Source organism: Acomys minous (assembly GCF_964271855.1).
Source record: "Acomys minous genome assembly, chromosome: 13".
Lineage (NCBI taxonomy): Eukaryota > Metazoa > Chordata > Mammalia > Rodentia > Muridae > Acomys > Acomys minous.
The window spans coordinates 95,169,341-95,190,992 of record NC_140495.1 but is presented as its reverse complement, the minus strand read 5'-3'; the positions used below and the strand labels follow the sequence as shown (position 1 = coordinate 95,190,992).

At 43.8% G+C, this 21,652-nt stretch overlaps 1 protein-coding gene across 5 annotated transcripts in view; it reads right to left on the bottom strand.

Moving 5' to 3' along the window:
- RTKN2 (rhotekin 2) overlaps positions 1 to 21,652 on the bottom strand; it is a 153,164-nt gene that overhangs the window by 55,495 nt on the left and 76,017 nt on the right. For all 5 annotated transcript variants that reach the window (XM_084753341.1, XM_084753339.1, XM_084753342.1 and 2 more), the window contains exons 7-11: positions 20,722 to 20,816; positions 15,043 to 15,149; positions 13,948 to 14,079; positions 4,697 to 4,859; positions 464 to 571 (exon numbers count right to left, since the gene is read on the bottom strand). In XM_084753341.1, coding sequence (XP_084609467.1) covers positions 464 to 571; positions 4,697 to 4,859; positions 13,948 to 14,079; positions 15,043 to 15,149; positions 20,722 to 20,816 — 605 coding nt within the window. The remainder of the gene's footprint in view (positions 1 to 463; positions 572 to 4,696; positions 4,860 to 13,947; positions 14,080 to 15,042; positions 15,150 to 20,721; positions 20,817 to 21,652) is intronic.

Genomic DNA, 21,652 nt, shown 5'->3' with positions numbered 1-21,652 from the left:
AGAAACGTTAAGAAAGATAAATTTCTGAAGAACTCGACCTAACTAGTACTTTTTGACCAGAGATGAATGTTACCACTATTTTCCTAGTGGTAATACTAAATAAACAAACAAAAAGCCTCTATTAGAGAAAACAATGACCAAACAGGGTGACATCTCAGAATCTGCACGTTTATATTTTCTACTCTCATCGGCTAAGTACTTTATTCTTCTAAGCCTGGAGTTTTCCGTTTGATCGTGAGTGTTCGAACTAAGAAAAATACGCATTCATTAATTTTGTATTAATTCATCTATTAAACATGAGTCCCTCAGTCTATAATCATAGTCCTTTTTTTTTTTTAAATTCAATTTGACTGTGCCTTGAAATTTTTTAGCATTTTAATGTCAATAGAATAAGCGGCTGGGGAGGAATGTGGACAATGTAGCTCTTGTCACCCTGCAGCTTAAGACAGGCAAGCCTACTTACTCATATCGTGGTACACGGAGGTCGCCTCCTTTGCCAAGAACAAAGGTGGTTTCCGTGGTGACATAATCTCAATTTTCATAAGTTCTTCACAACAATGCTTCCATTGGCCTAAGAGAGAAAGAGAGAAGCAGGCTAGTTTGAAATATAAATGTGAAGCTATGTATTTCATTTTCCACCAATATCAGCACGTGTGTGTGTGGGGGGGGTTGGAAAATAACATTTTATCAATAAAGCCTAGCTACCAGGAAGCTTGCATAAAAACCTGGTACAGTCCAGTTTCCAAAGCTGATTCCGCATAAATAAAATAAAAAAAAAAAGTTCTGGGTAGATGCTGGGATTTATAGGCCATCAGCTAGTACCACATCACACAAAACCATCAACAATTGCATTAAACTTCATAATCATGATGCACGTGCGCACAGCTTCTCTATCTATCTATAGATAAAAACACCCCATATTCAAGACATCTGAAAGGCAAAACCCCACTGAAACCCAGTTGTCTAGGAGAAGGAACACAGAATTCAAGTCCTCCGATATTATCTTGAATTTGGAATTTTAAAATAACAAATGAGAATTATTTAATAGCTCTACTACTAAGGTAAAATGGCCAAGCGTGGGCATCAAGGTTGCTTTTCATTGTTTCACTATTGAAGCCTTAAGGTTTTTAGACTTAACTTCTCTGTGAATAAAAAAAAAAAAAGACTGTTATTTGCTGAGTTGTATTCCTGCATACCACTCATCTTTCCAGCGACATCACAGAGGTCACACGGGGCACATGGCCCCGTATCTCACATCACTGGAAAGGTAGGGACGTCCCACCAGATACCCTAAAGGTTGATTTATTTCTTTTCCTTTTTCTTTTTTCTTTTTTGAATAGTCTCCATGTGTATATTCAATCCGTCCAATGTGGTGGCTTTCCATGGTTAAAAATTTAAAGAGGCTTTATGCTTTACTTAATTACACATTCATTTTGTTGTCACAGCACATAGTGATAAACGCCTATATTTTGAATCCATTACCGTAACTGGTTAAGACACATCAAAAAGCCTTTCAAGATATTTTATTATGATGCTGATTATCACGCAGCAAACCAACAGGAAATAAACCCCCAGGACACAGATGCCAAGGTCCCTCCCTAGGGTCTGCATCCAGAAACGGGAGCTGACATCATCTTACCCACTCCCCCTTTTCTTTTATAGATAAATATGTAAAAGCCAATTTTTTTTCCTGCTTTGTTACGGGGAGGGAGGAGGGGCATGGTATTTAGTGAAAAATAATGACTCATTTAAAATGTGCCAGCACTTCTCGTCCACATTCTTGGATGTACCATGCTGTGAAGTGATGATTTCTGTGTGTGTGGGGGGGGGGCATCGGGTGGTTCTTAAGACAAACTGGTTCATGGCTGCATGAGAAACAGAATGCTAGCCATGCTGAAATCAGGGGCGTAACCCCGTGCTGGCCACATGTTCCTGATGTCAGGTGATTTTGTAACTGAAGAATTCTACTGTGACTAAGTCTATTAACACGAGGTAAACATCAAGTAAACTATACTGTGTTCACACAACCTGCTCTATTTTGAAGATGCTTCCCACAATGCTATGTTACCTAATAACACACACATGTGTGCTGTGGGGCTACTGTGGGGGAGGGTTAGGGAGGTGGGGCGGTGGGGGTATGGGGGATGGGGGGGAGCCCGCAGAAGTTGCTTCACTCCTTCCTCCACAAGGATCCTCAGAACGGAACCGAGGTTTACAGGCTTGCTGGTGAGTGTCGCTCCCTGCTGCCATCTCACTGCCTCCACCACACTGTTTGTGTTCCACATTACAATGATCTATCATGCTAACCTGTTTATGTAACTCAGTATTTATAGTAAATACTTGAAAAATTAAACCTATAATGATCCACGTTCTCTCTCTGGCCTACCACTCCTAGCTACAATACAATACAAACGAGGGCTATGCCTCTTCTATAAGCTCTCAAATACTAAAACAGCAGGCCCCCTTGCCCCTAACCTCTGTACGTATCTGTTCGGGCAAAGCACGCCCACGACTACCCATGCTTCCTAACGAATCCTTATTAGTTCACTCCCTTGCTTTTCCATTCTTCCACTGGTCTGAAGCACTGAAATTTGGCCCAAATATTACATTGTTCATGTTATTCCATTCTTGATATCTTCCTCTACTTTGTCCTATACACCATACCAAGATGAGGAAGGCAGGCTTGTCACTAAGAAAATTAGAATAATGAGGCCAGCAAGACGGCTCAATAGGACAAAGAACTCAACACTGGGCCTGAGGACCTGAGTTCGGTCCCCAGCAATCCACATGGGGGAAGCTGTGCTCTGATCTGCACATATGCCCTGTAACAAACACAGACCTACACACACAGACACAAACGCATCGACAGACACACAGACACAGATAGACAGATGGACAGACACACCCGCAGACATAGAGAGGCACAAACAGATTAATGCTAATTTTAAAATTATTTATTTATTTATATGAATGTTCTATCTGCATATACACCTGCACACCAGAGGAGGGCATTGGAGGGTATAGGTGGTTGTGAGCCACCACGAGGCTGCTGGGAATTGAACTCAGGACCTTTGGAAGAGCAGACAGTGCTCTTCACCTCTGAGACATCTCTCCAGCCCTAATGTTAATTTTTTTAAAAGACAAAAAATTTAAGAGAATTAGAGAATTCATTATTTTGGATAGTATAAACATTTCCATCTTTGTTTCACTGGCATACAAAATATAAAATGTAAAAGAATTTACTCTTTAGAAATGACATGTTGGCACAATTTGGTTTAAAAAAAAAGGTGTTTATTAACATCAAAGTGACACGTTACCTAGAAAGTGGGCCCTCCCACTAACCCCATGGATACCCAGACTAAAGGGTTCTGGATTAGTGCTTTAAATGCCCGTAGAACACATAGGCTGCCAAGAACCGTTTCTTAAAATAGTGCCTTTTTCTAAGTCAGACTCGCTGAGAGTCTAGGAAAGTAGTCAAAATTCTAACTACAATCTGCAGAAGAGTGGAGGGAATTGGCCAGGCCTAGCAGTACATGTTTGTAATCCCAGAGGCGGGAGGATTTCAAGTGCGGGGCCAGGCTGGGCTACAGGAGTTCATCAGCATCACCACCCCCGCGTGCCCACCACATCAGCACTCAGGACGCTGAGGCAGGATCCCAAGTTTGAGGCTAGCCAGGACACAGTGGCTTAAAAAAACAAAACAACAACAACAACAAACAAAAACAGAAGAGAGGCTGGAACTGAAGTCCCTCACGCACACAGCGTCTGCAGCAACGTAAGCTAAAGAAACTCAGGACAGCTGCAAGAGGAAGGAAACTTAGGTGCTTGCCGCAGGCCTCCCGAGGGTGCTGAAGGAAAATGCCTTGAAGGGCTCTCCTAGTTCAATGCTGCAGACCACAGGCCTCTCCGTGTCTCACTTTTCTCACCTTGAGTGTAGAGTCAAGTAACTTACCAAGCGGGGACATCATGGGATGTGGGCAGGGCCAAGGAGTGCCAAGCCATCTTCACACTCGTTGCCTGTCCCTGCCTCCTTCCCAGCATCCACCTTGATACTTGCTGAAGTACCCATCAGAGCAGGCCTGGGAACTGCTGGGTAACAGCGGTTTCTTTTCTTTTCTTTTTTTTTTTCCACAGTGGTCCATAAATCACTTCGTTGCTTATAGATGTTTCTGTAAGCATTCTGTAGACACTAGATACTAGCTGACTCTAGCAGGAGGCTTAGCTGGATCAGAAACAGCCATCGCCAACAGCCCTGTTTTCAAACTATCCCAGGTAACACGCGGGCTGCTCGGTTCATCACTAAGGCCAAGAGTCTACCTGTAAGCAAGGCTCCCCTGGATGGAGAATAACACCTGAGATTCTCACGTATTTCATATACAGCGCTGAACCGTGCTGCTGAGATGGAAAAGGACATTTGTGAGACTGAAACTCAACTCTGGATAGAGCACAAGATGGTGTCATAACAGACCTGCTGTTAGCAGAAGGTTACTGAAAACGAGACATCTCTCACCATGACAATCTCAAGACGATGGCTATCTGGAAAAGGTTTGTGGTGTACGGCCATGGCTTCCAGGAAATTAAAAAAAGAAAAAATATATATATCTGCTATAAATTCTTTACCTTACTATTTGCACTGCTGTGTCCAGCCTCCCAAGTCACATGAGTACAGTACTAGAAAATGCAAATATCTACTTACTAAGATCAAAGAAATGCTGCCGGAAGGCGCCCAGCCATGCTTGGAAGTCTCCCGGACTGTCAGCAGCAAAGATGTGAGTCACCGCTCGCCCAGCAGCTGTGTTGATGACACAGAACCGGTGTATTGTCTTTGAATCCTTTTCCATGGTTTGAATTCTGGTCTCCTAAAAATTAGGATAAAGCCGGTGGTTTATAAGGGAATAGCCCTGAGTCGATCAAATAGTTTAGCGCTTAGCTACCACATTTATGCAAACTATACACTCTTACGGCTGATGGTTTGAAATTTAAAATATGTCAGGTGAAGAATTTTCAGTATTCCAACTCAAATCTAGAATGTCTTCAAGAAACATGTTTGGTTTTTTTTTCCTCATTAAAAAAGGGTTTTGGGAATATGTGTGTATATGGTATGTTCTGAATTATATGTTCTTGGAACATAGCTTCCATTAAAATCTCCTGCCTTTTATATACAACTTAAAATTGCTGTAAAGCAAGTATAGTATGCCTTGGCTTTACTGTGGATTGTATATCAACTACCCTTCCAACAGTCATAAAATTGAATGAGTCAAGTAGGTTTTTCCTTTATTCTAGTGGTCATACAAATTACAGGGTTATCGGTTAAAGTAGTAGAAATGTAACAGTTTTTTACAAAAACAAAAACAAACAAAAAACGAACAAACAAAAAACCCCAACAACAACAACAGGTCTTTTTTCATTAACACTCATTTCAGACATGGCATCCACTTATAATGCTCTCAGCTCAAGATCCATGCAATTTACAGATGTCTCAATGTTCACGTTATTCCTTCGAGGCCGAGCACAACACTCTACCACGGTCTCGTACTGGCTGGCAATCTCAACCCTTTCCTGAGTGGTACCAGACAGGACAACGCCATGACATTCATGGTGCGAGATGACAGAGGCCAGTTCCCATACAGTCCCATCCAGGCAAGTAGTGCCAGCAACAATGAGTGGTTCAGACTGCATAATATTGGAAGAATGAAGTCTTGGACAAAAGATTCATTTTCCATCACCCGAGGGCAGCACTCTTCAGTAGAAACACGGTGGGAGCCACAGAGGCAATTTAGAAATTTTCAGAAACATGTTTACAAAGTACAAGTGGGTAAAGTTAATTTTAATGGTATATTTTATTGTCTCGGACATAAAGATACTTTCTATTTTTTTTTTCCATTTTCACTCATCAACATCCAGTTTGTAGTTTATATTTAAGAGCACAACTCAACTCTAGCCTGTCTCACTTGCACCCAAGTGAGACACATACAGATGGTGTTCAGCTCCCAGGATTCCCTCATACTTCCTTCCAACCCCAATACTTCCCTGAAATGCACATGACAGTCATTTCAGCTACATGTAAGCCTGGGCTGTTATTTTCTCCCCACTCCCGGTCCTGGTCTGTAGCTGCAGGTGGTACATTCTGCACATATTGCAGAAAGCCAAACTGTCTCCCTCTAGAAGGATTTAATTCTTCCAGAATTTCAAGGGAACACACCTGCTGCAGAAGACAGCCATGTGTCTTTGAACCTTCAGAGTACTACAAAATACAAGGACTGGCGCCATCTTGGGATGGGTCTAACTGCTGGTCCCTGGGAAATCAGGGAGTGTGGATGGTCTCTGGACTGCAATGGGACATGGGGCCGACACAATGATTTCATAGTGACAAAGTCTTTGTACATTCCTGTCTTTAGGCAATGAACTGTGTTGATTATCTTGGTTAATAATCATTTATACAACATAAAAAATAAGTTAAAACACTGCCTACTGAATGGCATCATTTAAAGCCACCGCCACCAACCATCAGCCAACCACTAAATACTCATCCACCCACTCAACCAACATCAATCAACTACCACCCACTCAACCAATACCAACCAATCAACCAACAATAATCAGTCATTCAACCAACCAACCAACCAACCAATCAACCAACAACCAACCAACCAAACAGCAACAATCATCCGATCTTTTTAAAAACCAAGTTTTATAATCATTAGCCAAGGATGACTTAGCTCTAGAACTATCTCCAGGATGTTTCTCTCAGGCTAACTGAAGGTTGAATTCAAGTGGGGCAGGGGGCTAAAGAAATATTCTTGTTGCTGGGATTTTGACTGCTTCTGCTCAGTTTCATTTCAATATGAATTCTTGATTACTCTTGTAGATGGGATTAAATAGATTCAACTTCTAAATAATGAAAATGGGATGCTTTGTATGTAAGTGTTTACACTTTCAACAAAGTATTGTTTCTAATGATGCTACCAAGCAGAGAATGATGAAACAGACATTTATATCCTAGGAAGATACAAGCTAACACTACACAGATAAACACTACACCCTCCATTAACTACAGTAGTCATAAGCATTGCTACAGATTTTAAACATCCCAAGGTAGGGCTTTTCTTTGAGAGAGGGGCTCACTATGTAGATCTGGCTAGCCTGGACTCACTGTGTAGACCCTGGCTGGCTATGAACTCAGAGATCTGCCTGCCTTTGCCTCTCGAGTATTAGAGTATGTCAAAGAATTTGGATTGTTTGTTTGCCTTTTAACAAGTGGAGATAAAAGGCAGAGTTTAGATTAAACTGTATTGTATCATCCAGATCATCTAACTAATGGGAAATATTTGAAATTAAAGACCGTATGTCAAGGAAAGAGTGCTCAGCACAAGTGTGGCTTGTCAGGTATTGCAGTCCACCAAGCTGCTTGTTGCAACTGGTGACACTAAGCTGGGCTCAGCCCTGTCCTCCTCCAAAGAGGAGGTCATGAGAAAACAGTAGGATAAATTTTAGGACTTAAATCCAAAACTGTCAGCAAGGATAGGCACCGTATTTCTCTCCTAGCAGGACACAAAAGCAAACAGTCCATAAATTACCCAAGCCTGGGATTTGTTCCATATTAAGTACCATTTAGTACCTAGCCCCAGAAGTGGCTCACAGTTTTGAATAAGAAAATAAGACCGGGGAAGTACCACACAAGAGGTTGTGCGTCACCAGTGCGGAGCCCAGGTCCGGCCTCTAACCCAGATGCTTCGCTCACAGACATTCCAAGAGAGAAGCAGGTGATGGGACCCAGCTTCCCGATTTACTTTTTTCTAACCTTGGAAGAGCCGGGTTGGTTTGAGAGCAGTGAGTATGTGAGGTCCTTTCCTTCTCCGAGGACGCATTATTCCTGGTTTGTGATGGTCCTGGGATTATGGTGAGATTCTGCTTTGACGGGGTTTGCCAGAATGTTACTGGGAACTGCCACAGAGCACAACGGAGGAGTTCCCCGGGAAGGCCACGAGAGCTCAACCCTGCAGCAGAGACTCTGGGGGCGCAGAAGTTTCCTTTTGGCTTCTATTACCTTGAGTTAAAATGTGTCTCACCCTCTCCATTTCCAGGAAGACTGGGATCAGGCAGGCCTGCTGCTGCACCCAGAGCTCAGTCTCTAAGCACCTTTCCTAAAAACCACTCTGGGAAAAGGCCTGGAGGGTCAGGATGCGAGAAGATGCTTCTGGGAAGTCTCTGGTCCCACCAGAACCAAAGATGGCTTGGGTCCTGTCAAGAACACCACCTTAAGGCCTCCATTAGCTCCTGTTAACAACCGAAGCATCAATAAGAGCAACAAAGGAAGCCAGGTGTGCTGGCTGCGCGGTAATCCCAGCACTCCAAGAGGCAGGGAGGTAGGCAGAACTCTGTGAGTTCGAGGCCAGCCTCATCTACAAAGTGAGTCCAGGGCAAGCCAAGGCTACACAGAGATACCCTGTGATGAAAAACCAAAACCAAATCAAGCCAAACCAAAAACAACAAAGGTCAAGGTCAGATTGTGACTGGCCCTTGAATCCTACAATGCATATTAACTGCGAACTACTTCAAGGGTCACCTTCGAAGGAAGTTCGTTATTTTGGTCACACTCACGCACATGCACGCACGCGTGCACGCACACACACATACAGGGCATCCTGCTGCTCCCTCATAGGTACCTAAGAGACAACCTAGCAGTAAACACAGGATGCTAAGATGCTGATAGCTTGCAGTTGGCAATGGAAGACCGTAAGCAGCACCTCGGGATGAGTGTCATTAGGAGCTCGGGCTCAGACGTATTTTCCACCTCTGTACACAAACATACACTTTTCAAAACATACTGCCCCACTACACAGCAACGCAAACACAGTTGTAGAGACTCAGAGATGCAAACAGAGGACTACAGGAACAGTGTAGGATGGAACAACACGATTTCTCCAACAAGAAAACTATGTTGGGGTTTGCCAGGGCGGGGAGGTGGGAGCCAGCAACCAAGGTCATTTAGAACCTCAGCCGCTTCAAATAAGGCCCTCCATCTGGAATCTGACCCAAACGGTTACAAAATCTATTCAATCAGGAAATGGGATCACTACCTGCATTTTTTTCTTACTACATGTTAATTACGTATGACTACATGTATATAAAATATATTCTGTTGTCCCACACTGGGAGATAGACAAGGAAAAAAAGATAAAGCCATTAGGATGGTACGGGAGAAGAGAATGGTTCAGAGCGGCTCGCTTACCTTGTTCTATATCCATCATCCTGAAAATTTAAAAATGAAGTATGTTGTAAAAAGCCTCTTTCTGGCTCCGAGTTACCTTCCACACAGACAACATTTCATCCTATGTCATAGTATGTCATAAAGACGAGTGAGGTGTTTGAAAAGTGCTGGTCTCAAGCCCAAAACCGACTGCTTAAAACCAACACCAGGGCTGACACAGGTCCAGCGACGGAGCGCGTACACCCCTATGGGACAAGGATGGGATGTCTGAACTGTGGAGAGCACAGTTATCGATCGAGCCAAGCGTCAGGCATGGCCAATATCAGTTTGAATTAGTTACTTTCAATTTTTGTCAATATCGTCAGATGTAAACACCTCAAGGAAAAGGCTGCCAAATAAACAGTTGCCGTGGCTATATTTAATAAAGGACAACTGAGTAGCTGACAGGGTTCAGATATTAAAATGACTAGCACGGACGGGAAAACATGCCGCGCGATATCTGTGGTGGTGACCGGGCTTTCTAAATGCTCTTGATAAATATAATAGTTAAAAAGCATTTTCAAGGCAATTCAATAAAACCTATCACACCAAGTAGAGTTATTGATTGGCTCAGTACAGATACATTATTGAAACATCTGATGTCTAGTATTTAAATCAAAACAGACTGCTGGTCTCTTGCTTCTTTCCCACCCTACCAGCCACGGATAAAGGTTCAGCTAATAAAAGCGCCTTCCGCAACATGCAGGGGGCTGCTGCTAAGTACCCGCCATTGAGTGTCTTGCTCAACATCATTCAGAGGGAAGTTTTTTGAAGTTGAAGCAATTGCTTTGAAGTAAATCACCCTTTCAAATTTGGACTGAAAGTAGGTGGGGAATAGCTTTTAGGCTTTTCTTCCCTTAATGTGACTATTTCCACAGATGGCTCCCTATGAAAATTAATGAACCGACTTGGCCTTACAGGAAGCGTCATTTAGAGGGACAAAAATTACAGTCAGAGAACAGATCCTGCAACACAAGCAGAGAACTAACTGTGCTGGGCGTGCCGTAGAGGCTACCAAACTTAGCTGCGCATATCACTTTTACAGTAGCCGTAAACAAAACTATTATTTGAACATCAGGAGAAAATGCAATCACGAAAATCTTTGTGTGTGTGTGTGTGTGTGTATTTTAAAGCTAAGGAATGAGGTGGAAGGGGCAGGGGGGGAGCAGAGAAAACAGATAGTCTGTAAGAACCACAAAGCCAGCCCCTGGGCCAGCAGTGACGCTGCTGGCTTGGGAAAGAAAGCTAACTGAGATACAGCCCTGCATTAAAAACACAAGCTAAGGGGCCATTGTGGGCAATGGCAGAAAAATTTAAAGATGGGCTATACATTGCTGCACTGTTACATCTCTCAGGTGTTAAAACGCTGGTGCGACTGCACAGGCGTGACATAAGTTTTAGAAGTTGGCTGTTCTTCAGGGAGGAGTGTCAGCCTTGAGCGACATCAGCAAAGGAGCGACACCAGTAAAGAGTCGAGTGAACACCCCAGTTCCGTCAGATCTCGGCGCTGGGTGCCGGCTGATCGCTGTTTCTTCCACCTTTCCTGCACATCTGAGTCACTTTCTGAACTGAGAAAAACTGAATAAACAATTATATCACTGTTATGTTTTGGGGAGTGACAATATGCCTGGGCCAGTGTGGCAGATCCGAATGCCTGCTTACAATGAACGACACTAGGAGTGGGAAGTTCTGAGGTGAATGGAAAGGCCTCAGCAGAGGGAGGAGGAAGCCTGCACAGGAAGGCGCCTCCAGAGAACATGCCAGAACATACTGAAATGCCTGATGTCTAATATTTACACTGAAAGACTGCCGATCTCAAAGACTCAAACATCTTTCCCACTCTAAAGCTTTGGCTGATAGAGCACTTTCAAAGTCAAATGTCATCTCTTCCTATCTTCTCATAAAAGCCTGAGTCACCTAGTATTCCTTACTAGTCTGGCAAGTTTGGCCCAATGGCAATGGCAGTGTCCACTTGTTTACTTGTCAAACAGAAATAATACACCTGTGAAAGAGGAGTGCCGGCCCTACTACAAAGCTAAGTGAGGTGAGCTGACCATTATAATGGCTTTTCTCTAATAAAGCAAGTGAGTTTAAAAAATGTCATTTTGGGGGGCCAGAGGGATGGCCCAGCATCAGGAGAGTACTTATTAAGCAATCATGATCACAAGGTCCCAGCCCCACTCCATAGCTGGGTGTCCTGTAAACGCCCGGAACTCCAGCACCAAGGGATCGGATGCCTTCTAGCCATTGTGTTTGCATAGGCTGCACAGGGGTACACACCTACGCGTGCTCACAAGCATGTACACATGTATACACACACATATACGCATACACTCACACACACATGCACACACACTAAAAATCTACTATTTATTTAGACTTCGTTTTATCTTGGCTTATGCCTCCAAATTCTATGGTACAAAATGAAAGGAGATTTTGGCAGGGTTCCAATTTTACCACCCAGCTATTGAGGGCAAATAATCTTAGGCACATAACCACACACGGCCCATTTCTAGTCAAAAATACACAATCTGAATGTGACAAACCCATTTGTCATATACAGCTCCTCCTCAAATGTGACGTGAACTTAAAAAAAAAAACATGTCAGGCAAAGAAAAACAAAGGCAGGACAGGACATGATTAAACAAACAAAGCAAAAGGGTCTTGGACCAAAGAAATGAATAAATGAAAATTAGACGTGTTAGGGACACTGGGGCAATCTGTTCTGTATACAGTAATACTGTGTCAGCAACAAATTTCCTGCAAGTGACAATGTTATAGTTATACACTTGGAGTTTCCTTGGAGTTAGAAGAAACATGCTGTTTGCAACTGATTTTCAAATGACTCATAAAATAAAACAGTAAGTAGGAAAAAGTGTATTAACAACAGCAGAAGATCCAAAGGCAGGTGGGAGGAGTTCTCTCTGGTCAACGGTATAAGTGGCTAGCATTCTGTTTCCACTTTTTGTACATTTGAATTTTTGTTGTTGTTGGTTTGGTTTCAGTTTTTGATTTGTGTTTTGTTTTTCGAGACAGAGTTTCTCTATGTGGCCTTGGCTGTCCTGGGCTCCCTTTGTAGACCAGGTTGGCCTCAAACTCACAGAGGTCGGCCTGCCTCTGCCACCTAAGTGCCGAGATTACAGATGTGCGCCATGACTCCTGGGTTGAAATTTTTTAAAGGAGTATGAGACAAAAGAGAATGTCACATTGGGGGGGGGGGGGGGGAAGAAGCTAGCAAATAATGAGAAAGCATATGAATTTTTCATTAATAAAATTATACATTCTATAAACTCAATTTTCTAAACCAAGATAAATTTGTTATGTTTTAATATTGCGGTATTACTTATTTATATTTTTAAAGAATAACCTTAAACTTCATTTTTTAATTAAAACTTTATTATGAAGAACTTGCAAATAAAAACATTAAATTAAGTAGACTTAACTACTTGATTAAAAAGCCTTGCTACAAAATTTCCTTTGGGTAAAAAAGCAACAATTTCTAAAAACAGAATAGACAAAAATTGCTGGAAAAGATGACAGAACTAAATTCAAGTTCAGACAGATCAGAAAAAATAAATGGTTCCCGTGTTTTCGGAAATGTGACTATTACGTGACAACCACTTGGCTTTATGTCACTCCTCAGAGTAGAACACGTGACAGTCCTCATTCAACCACACAGTGCAGTTAGACCTCTCCACAGGGAAGAGGTGGGGGGGGGGGGGAGGGGGGGGGAGGAGAGGGGGAGGGAAAGCTAAAAACAGTTAGGATTTGGCTCCAGAAACATCACTGAAAGTATCATAGGGAGGGCATTGTCAGAGGTGGGTGGGTTGTGATAAACACTACACTTGGCTAGAGAGGTGAAATTAAGACTGTCAGGAAAGGAACTCGGTCTGTCCCGCCCACTCACTTCCCTGCAGCGTTTCAGGTGAACAGCCTGTGATGCTGCTTTGGTGCACTGGGCAGACTCCTGGGTGGGGAGGTCTAGGTGTGGCATATGCCTTTCCTGTGCTGGCAGACGTTGGGACAGCTGCCTGTTCATCCCAGGTGAAAGGAGAAGGTCTTTTTTAATGAAGTCATTTGAATATTAACTAGATGATTTACAACATCCTTTAAGTTAATAGTAATAATAATAATAATAATAATAATAATAATAATAATAATAATAATATTTTCAAAAGACATTTAAATTTTATTTGTTTGGCTCTGTGAGTGTGTATGTCATGTGTATGCTTATGCCCTCAGAGGCCAGAAGAGGGTATTGGATCCCCCGGAGTTGGATAGCTTGTCAACTGCCTGATGTGGGTGCTGGGAACCAAACTCGGGTCCTCTACAGGGGCAGAAAGCCATCACGGCCAGTGAGCCAAGTCTCCAGCTCCCACAAATATCTTACCAACGTGGGGTCATACTCTGGGCTTTAAGACCCGTGTGCTCACATGTGCTTCCATTATTATGTGTTCTTAGGGAACGGATGGTGGTCCGCCCCATCAGTAACCTCTACCATGCGAAGAAAGAGAACATTCAGTTAATGACCCATCTCCACAGACTTCGCCTCCTCCTCTTTATGATTTCAAGGATGTCAAGAGCATCCTTGAACACAAACATCATGAACCACAATGTCCTTGTTACTACAGCATCCCAAGAGGCTGGGGCTATGGCTCAATGGTTCAGCGCTCACCCTAGGGCAATGTGCTGCTCACCTTGTCAACAGGAACCACCAGCGTTGGGTCCACTTTCGCTTCAACTTCTTCTGGGCCATAAAAACAGCGGAGTTTACCCCCTCTCAGAGCACAGTATAGCCTTCTCCAGCCAACCAGAGCTTTTTCGGTTTGCTGGAAGAGGAGGAAGAGGAGAAGTGGGAAGAGGAGGGCAAGAGGAGGAGATGGAGGAGAAGAAGAAGAGGAGGAGGAAGAGGAGAAGGAGAAGGAGGAAGAACAACTAGTCAAGCAACTCTCTATTTAAATCACTACAACCTTAACTCTAAACCCAGATAGGTATTTACATCATCAGTCAAGATCTAGAACTTCTAAAATGTGACAGAACTAGCTGTTCATCTGCTGCACACTAAGTCTGAGGGCCCCAAATCTAAGAGCAGAGAAGCCTGGAATTCTCAGAAGCATTAAGCAAAATGAAGGTAATTATTACCACACAATTTTACACACAGAAAATCATAAATCAACACAGATTTGGGAAAGCTAGTCTATTAAAATCTAGTGCTTAGAATTCCACAGCAATTCATCAAAGGACTCGGGCAAATTATAAAAATAACTTCTCTCCACAGTGAAAATAATTTCCCTTCACTTCTTTCAGAACGCTAGAAAATGTTGACTACCTGGTAAGAATGCAAATTTTCTTTCCTCTTAATGGAATCTTTTAGAAAAAAAAGCTATTGATTCATTGAAGCCCACAATTAATTATTTACTGAATATAAATAACTATGGCTATAAATAAATCAGGAGTAGGTGGCACAGAGGGAGCTCTGGAAGCCCAGAGGCCCAAACGGTGCCAAACACTGTCTGCCAGAAGGGCCTTTATGTGAAAGGTGCTGGGCAGCCCGAGCCTGTTTCCATGAAAGAGCTGTTGCCACGATCCTGTGGGATGGCGAACCAGAGGGAACAGGAGAGGCAGCCCCCGCAGTCGCCGGGGCCGCAAGCAGGCCCTCTCCTGTAGCCACCCTTCCACAGCTCACGTCCAGCAATATACAAAGAGCTTCCAGAAAGGCCACGCAAGCAAATGCCTGTGTACCAAGAGTCCAGTGGGCGCTCTACGGCTGAAGGATATACGAAGTGTCCTACCTGCTCAGTAAGGAATCCTGCAAATGCATCTTCAGCCATACATGCTGGCTGGGCCACCAACCGGCAGCACACGTTGCCATACAAGGGAAGCCAGAAGGAGCACTCCTCTGTTTAAAGAAGAGAGGGAGGGCGGAAAAAAAGCACATTATAAATATATGTTTAAGGTTGTGTCCAGGAATTTTCTTTTTATGATTTTTTTTTTTTGCTTTCTTCAATAACATTTTAAAATGAATTTTACATAAAGGCTCACCTGCCTGTGGACTGACAGCATACTAAAGGATATATGAGCATGTGGAGAGGTCAGGGCGAGCCTACGCCAACAGTGTGGTCAACGGGGAGAGCAGTGGCCTTTAGTCTCTTGACTTCAGAAGCAATTATTTGAGGGAATTGTTCAAAGTTTAATACAAAGTAGTCTAATAAAGTGATTTGTGTTCACCAAATTTCACTTCTTGCTCTAGCATTCATTATAATAATTAGCAAGGTGAACCTCCAAGTGGAACATTATTTTACTCCCGTTGAGACACGAGTCACGAGAAGCAGCCTATAGTGTGAGGCTGTGTGAGAGGGTAGGAAAAAAACTGTGAGGACTGCCCTGGGTGATGGCATCAAGCAGGATGAGGAGGGACAGGAGGAGGGAGAGTGGGGAAAAGAGGAGGGAGAAGAGGACAGAGCTTCAAGTGAGCTGGCCAAGTGTGGTCACACCAAGGCAGAGCAGAGACAAGGGGTGTCTGGCCTAGAAAGAGCAGAGTGAGAAGGGTGCACACAACTGGAGTGAGGCCATGAAGGGTGGTCCGGTGTGAAGGGTCACAACCACGCAGAAGAAAAAAAAAAAGAGTGACCATGTTGGGTGGGCAGCCCAGCCCCTGAGAGCACTGTGAAGATACCATGGAGTGTTGGCATAACAGTGTGAGAGCGCCAAGTGAGAGGGAGCAAGAGCCAAGGTGAGAGCACTAAGTGAAAGGGAGCAAGAGCCAAGGTGAGAGCACCAAGGTAAAAGGAGCAAGAGCCACAGTGAGAGCGCTAAGTGAAAGGGAGCAAGAGCTGAGGTGAGAGCACTAAGTGAAAGGGAGCAAGGGTTGAGGTTCCCCAGCAGGGATGCAGCAGGGGAAAGTGCACAATGTCTGGAATATCTTGGTATCCCAGGAGGCAAGAAAGTGCTCCAAGAGGGGCCTTAAAGTGACAGGAAGCTTCTGACTGGCTCCCTGCGGGCACATCTGCACATCTGCAACAGATACAACTTCAGAGTGAACAAGGACACTGGCACATGGTGATGCTCCTCTGACCGCAAGGCCAGGAGGAAATGCTTACTTACGCGTCTCCGAGCCACCCACTCCAACCACAGAATACGTATTAATTACGAGGGAATCCGAAGACAACCTTAACTGTCAGAAACTTGGCAGAGACCACCTTTAACCCCCAACGGGCAGTGAGCAGGGCCATGAATACATATGCAAGTTACGTAATCAGCCAACATCCAGCAAACTCAAAGGATGGCATCCCACCCAAATAACGGGAAATCTTCTCTAAAAAATGCCAAGTCTGTGAGAGTCAAGAGGGACACTTGGGAATGGATGCGGAGGCAATGCGCCCATCTCTGGAGCCAGCCAAGAAGCATGGAACCTGAAGTCTGCACATTACAAAGGGCTTTGCTTGCTCCTTAATACATGTTAAGACTCTTGGAGTTTGCAAAGCACGCTGTAAGCAACTTGGTACCGTGTGTGTGTGTGTGTGTGTGTGTGTGTGTGTGTGTGTATGTGTGTGTGTGTAAGATCTTTACAATGAACCTGCATGTTTTCTATAAGCTGAAGATTATCATGATGGCATTCCTCCGATGCAGTGCGGCAGTGGGCATACAGCATATATCCCTCCTACCCACATGGAAGGAAAGCACTGGGCATGTACTCCGGGCATCGGGATGTAAACAGGACATGCCCTTACCCCAGGTTGTCCCACTCAGAAAAGATGCTTTGAATGTTCCTTGCGTCCTGATAGCTAGCAGTTGGCTGCAGTTATTAAATTTACTTAAAGCCTTAGGGACAATGAAAAAACTACTGGCTTTAGTAAAAATGAAGCTACTTCGTGTGCTACTTTGCTCTCCGCTGCTGTGATGAACGTCATGACCAAAAGCAACTCAGAAGAGAAAAGGCTCATTTCGGTTTATACATCCGGTTAACAGTCCATCCTTAAGGGAAGCCGGGGCAGGAACTCAAGGAAGGAACCTGGAGGAATGTTGCTTATCAGCTTGCTCTCTGGCGTCTGCTCCGCTAGGTTCCTTATACAGTGCAGACCCACCTGCCTAGGGACCTAGGGACGGTTCCACCTACAGTGGACCAGGGCTTCCTATATCAATTAGCAATCAAGAAAATGCTCCACAGATGTGCCCACAGACCGATATGATGGAAGAAATTCTTCAAAGAGGTTCTTCCTGGGTCCGTCAAGATGATATTAGAAACTGACCTGGACACTGAGCATACACTAAGATATACAGTAGCCCAAGTTTAGTTATCAGTCAAGAGGGGAAACCAGCCTCAATAAAGAGCACAAACGAAAACTAAAGAGCTGTAACAGCTTCCCTAGGCATCAGCTTGCTACACAACACACCTTCTGGGACTAATGGGATCTGTTTTTATTCAGGCCGTAGTAAAAGGTGACCTGGTTGGATACACACAAAACACACAGTGATTCCACAGCACAGACACAAGGCAGTAAGTGGGAGTTGAAGTTTCTAAAGCAAGCAGTAAACAAAATAAAAATCATCCACAGCCCAGTGTCTGGGTAACGCATACACTTCTTTCCTGTAGGCATCTCAAATTTATGAATGGCGTATGTTGTAAATATCTGTAAGTTGCTTATTTTTTATCTTAGAATGTAACTCCACAAGACACAGAATCATAAATGATTAGATTCTCAGACAAGTCCATAAAGTTTGTGCAATCAATAATGTATTTGAACCTAACACAGCGCATCTAATAACGCGCAGCTCATAAAATGAGCTCAGGCTGCATGTAAGGAAGGGGAAAGTCTTGCTTCCTGCAGCATCCTTGAATGGCGATGTTAGATGTGGGGTCCCCTCTGACAGCACCCTTGAGATTGGAATGCACATTCTTGAGAGCAGACGTGGCAGAATCCCTTTCCTACGGCATCCCTGAGAGGTGATGCTAGCCCCCTAGCTCCACGGGGCACTTGCCACGTACTCAGCCACTTCTAGCCCAGGCTTTCTTACAGCTCCATACTACTGATGAATGAGACGGTCACACTTCTCTATGTTTGTCACAAGAAAGAGGGCCTCTACGATACCCACTCGGCCTGAGTATCAACTTCTACACTTAAAAAAAACCATCACCTGCCTTGGGCAGGGCTGTCATGTACATATATTGTATGGCATTGATCATGGGCCTGGCACATCCTGGGAGAGCCTCACTGCCATAGTCCACTCCGCCCGTGTCTCAAGGCCACTCTCAATGCTAGTGCCCAAGGATTTGACACATTTGTCAAAATACTTAATCATTCCTTTCTACTCAAGGGACAAATGAGGACAGGATAGACAGAAAGTCAAAATATCAACTCTGTCCCATAACAATGCCTTTCAAAGGCGAAGTCAAAAGTTCCAGCCCCCCTCCCACCAGAAAAATAAAACAAACAAACAAAAAAAACTTCCTAAAAGAAACTCTAGGGATAGTTTTAAGAAGACCTAAAAGCCATGCTGTCCTTATGAACACTTAGAACATGGGGTAAGACCTGGCCAGCAGTTCAAGCTCAAAATGCCCCGTGAAACTTAAAGACAAGAGGAATTATATTCTACAGTAAGAACACACCAATCAGAGAAATGGAGTCGAATTGTTCTAAAGTTTTTACACTGTCTGGGAAAAAGCAAAAACTTTCTCTCACTGTTTATTTTGGTGATTATGATTTAAAGCTAATTTTACCAACAGATGAAAATTCGAATGATAAAAGTAATTACCCCTTGTTTGAAGAGGCAAGCTTATGATGTGTTAAAAAAAAAAGATTTACATATATATGTAAAAATAAAGACACAATTTAAAAAAGTATGTGCACCAAATAAGAAAGGCTCAAATTATACAAAGCAAAATAGAACAACCACGAAAACTGGAATGCAAAACTAGATTTGCTCATACCTCCTGTCAGGCTATGTAAATCCATCATTATTTCTAACACATAACTAACATGCTAGTGGGTGAGGCTGACAACCCTATTTTGGGACTGAAAATTAAAACAAAGATGAGAATCTGGGTGTGGTGGTGCATGTAGGTAATCCCAGCACTTGGGGAAGCAGAGGCAGGCAGATGGTTGTAAGTACGAGGCCAGCCTGGTCTACAAAGCAAGTCCAGGACAGCCAAGGCTAGAGAAACCCTGTCTAGAACCCCATCACCAAATAAAAAATAAATAAATAAAAATTTAAAAAAATTTTAAAAGCAAAAAACAAAAAACTAAAAAAACTAAAAAAAAACCTAAAAAGCCAAAAAACAAACAAACAACAAAAAAACCAAAGATGAAGTCAGTCAGAGAAATAGACTAGACGGAGGGCAAACAGTGCTCCAGCGGGTGTATGACGTAAGATACTCAGGGAGACGTCCTGTTTATAAAGCCGCCCATGTTCAGACCACGTGCACGTGGACCTACGATATACTTTCTGGAACTGACTCAAGATAACGGGAAAGCAGAGAGCCAGCAGCTGCTTGAAGACAACGCTGTGTAGAAGTGCAGCAGAGAGCGCCGAGGAGGAGCACACACAGGCCACTAAACAAAGTTTACCACTTCCATTCACAGTCCACACACAGCTCAAGCCATGGCGCTCAGGGAAGGGACATACAGATGGCCGAGTCATAGAAGACCAGCAGGGAAGGGCAGGCAGGCAAGCTGGGACATCTACACCCAGGGTCCCAGGGGACCTGGTATCGGTGAGGGTGGGTGTGTAGAGACTCATCCTTAAAACACGCTTTACAGCCCCCCCCACCTTCTCTCTATTCTTAGTACATGTTCTTGTAACGTAAGAGTCACCATGAAATCGTCCGTCTCATTAGCACTGCCGGTCCCCGCCCCCCAGCCCCCCCCACCCCCGCTGCTCCTGCCCCCAGCTTTACAGCAGCAGCCAGATGCTCACATGCCTTCATGCACTGTCCCTTAGAAAGTGAGTGAGTGTGTAACTCGGGTCCTACACCTGAGCTCCCAGCCCACCACTCTCTGCACTCCACATCCCAGGAACAGCCGGCAAAGGGCTTGCAGACCTTCCTTGCAATCTAAGCTTCTTTGGCGATTTCCCATAGACTCCTTTCGGGGGAGGGAGGGGGGAATGAGATTACCACTATTATTCAAAAGGAGAGGGATTAAAATTAATGGAACCCTACTTCCTTCATATCCTCGGCTTTCTATCAACAGAAGGGGTGGCTGCCTTCATCACTAACTTTAAAAGCAGACACATCTGACTGCCTAGCTAGCAGAGTGGAGAATGGTTAAAAAAAAAAAAGTTATTTTTCTCCTCTGGGGAGACACACTGGAAAAACAAACAAACAAACAAACAACAACAAAAACTCCAAAAGAGTCACTCGTGTATATATTTATAAAGCCAATATCCCTTCCAAGGGAACATGCTAAAATGAGACATGCCACATGCATAGACCTGATACACACAATAACTAACACATGGCGGCATACACTCACCATCTCCGTGAACAGACAGATTGTGGGTCTTGAAGCAGTCCCCGGCACTGTCCAAGGTCAGGGTGGTGTGAGCTAGCAAGTGGTACTTTACGCCCCTGAGAACGAGAGAGAATGCATCTTGAGATCTCCTTAGGTATTGCATCTATGAGGTCAACCATTCAAATGTTCAACCAAGTAAAATCTACAAACAACCAGATCTAAAAAAAAAAACAAAAACAAAAACATGGCAAGTGACTCAAACTTGACATTTCTCCTGAAACCTACAAGAGGCCCAAAGCAGCAACAAAGCACGTTGAACATTTCCAGCCTAAGTCAAGCGCACAAAGGCTCCCTCCACCCAACATCTACAGCTGAAGGAAAAGACCACTAGTCTAAACAAATCTGGGGCCGGGGGACAGAGTCCAAGGAATGCTGGCTGAGCCAGGGTCCAGAGCCTAAGGAATGCTGGCTGGGCTGTGGCCAATCTGGAACCTTATACACCTGCCAGGGGCAGCAAGGAGGCAGCCGCTGCCTAGGGGAACAGCACAGTGGTTCCTCCAGAAATAAATAAATAAATAAATAAATAAATAAATAAATAAATAAATAAATATCACAGGGATACCCAGCAGTTCTGATTGTGAATATACACCCACAAGAACGGAAACCAAGGACAGGAAGAAATAGGTTACGGCAGCATTCTTTACACGACCTGGAAGGCTGAAAAAACTGAAGTGTCCATCGGGGATGAATGGATAAATGCCATCTACCTACTTATCTATCTATCAATCTATCTCCCCGTATCTATCCATGTACTGGAAAGGACTATATAACCTTCAAAAGGAAGAGAATTCTCACATAGTCTACATACGACATGGATGACTTGTGAAGACCTTATGCTAAATGACATATTTCTGCTACAAAAGGATAGATCTCGTATGATCTCGCCGATAAC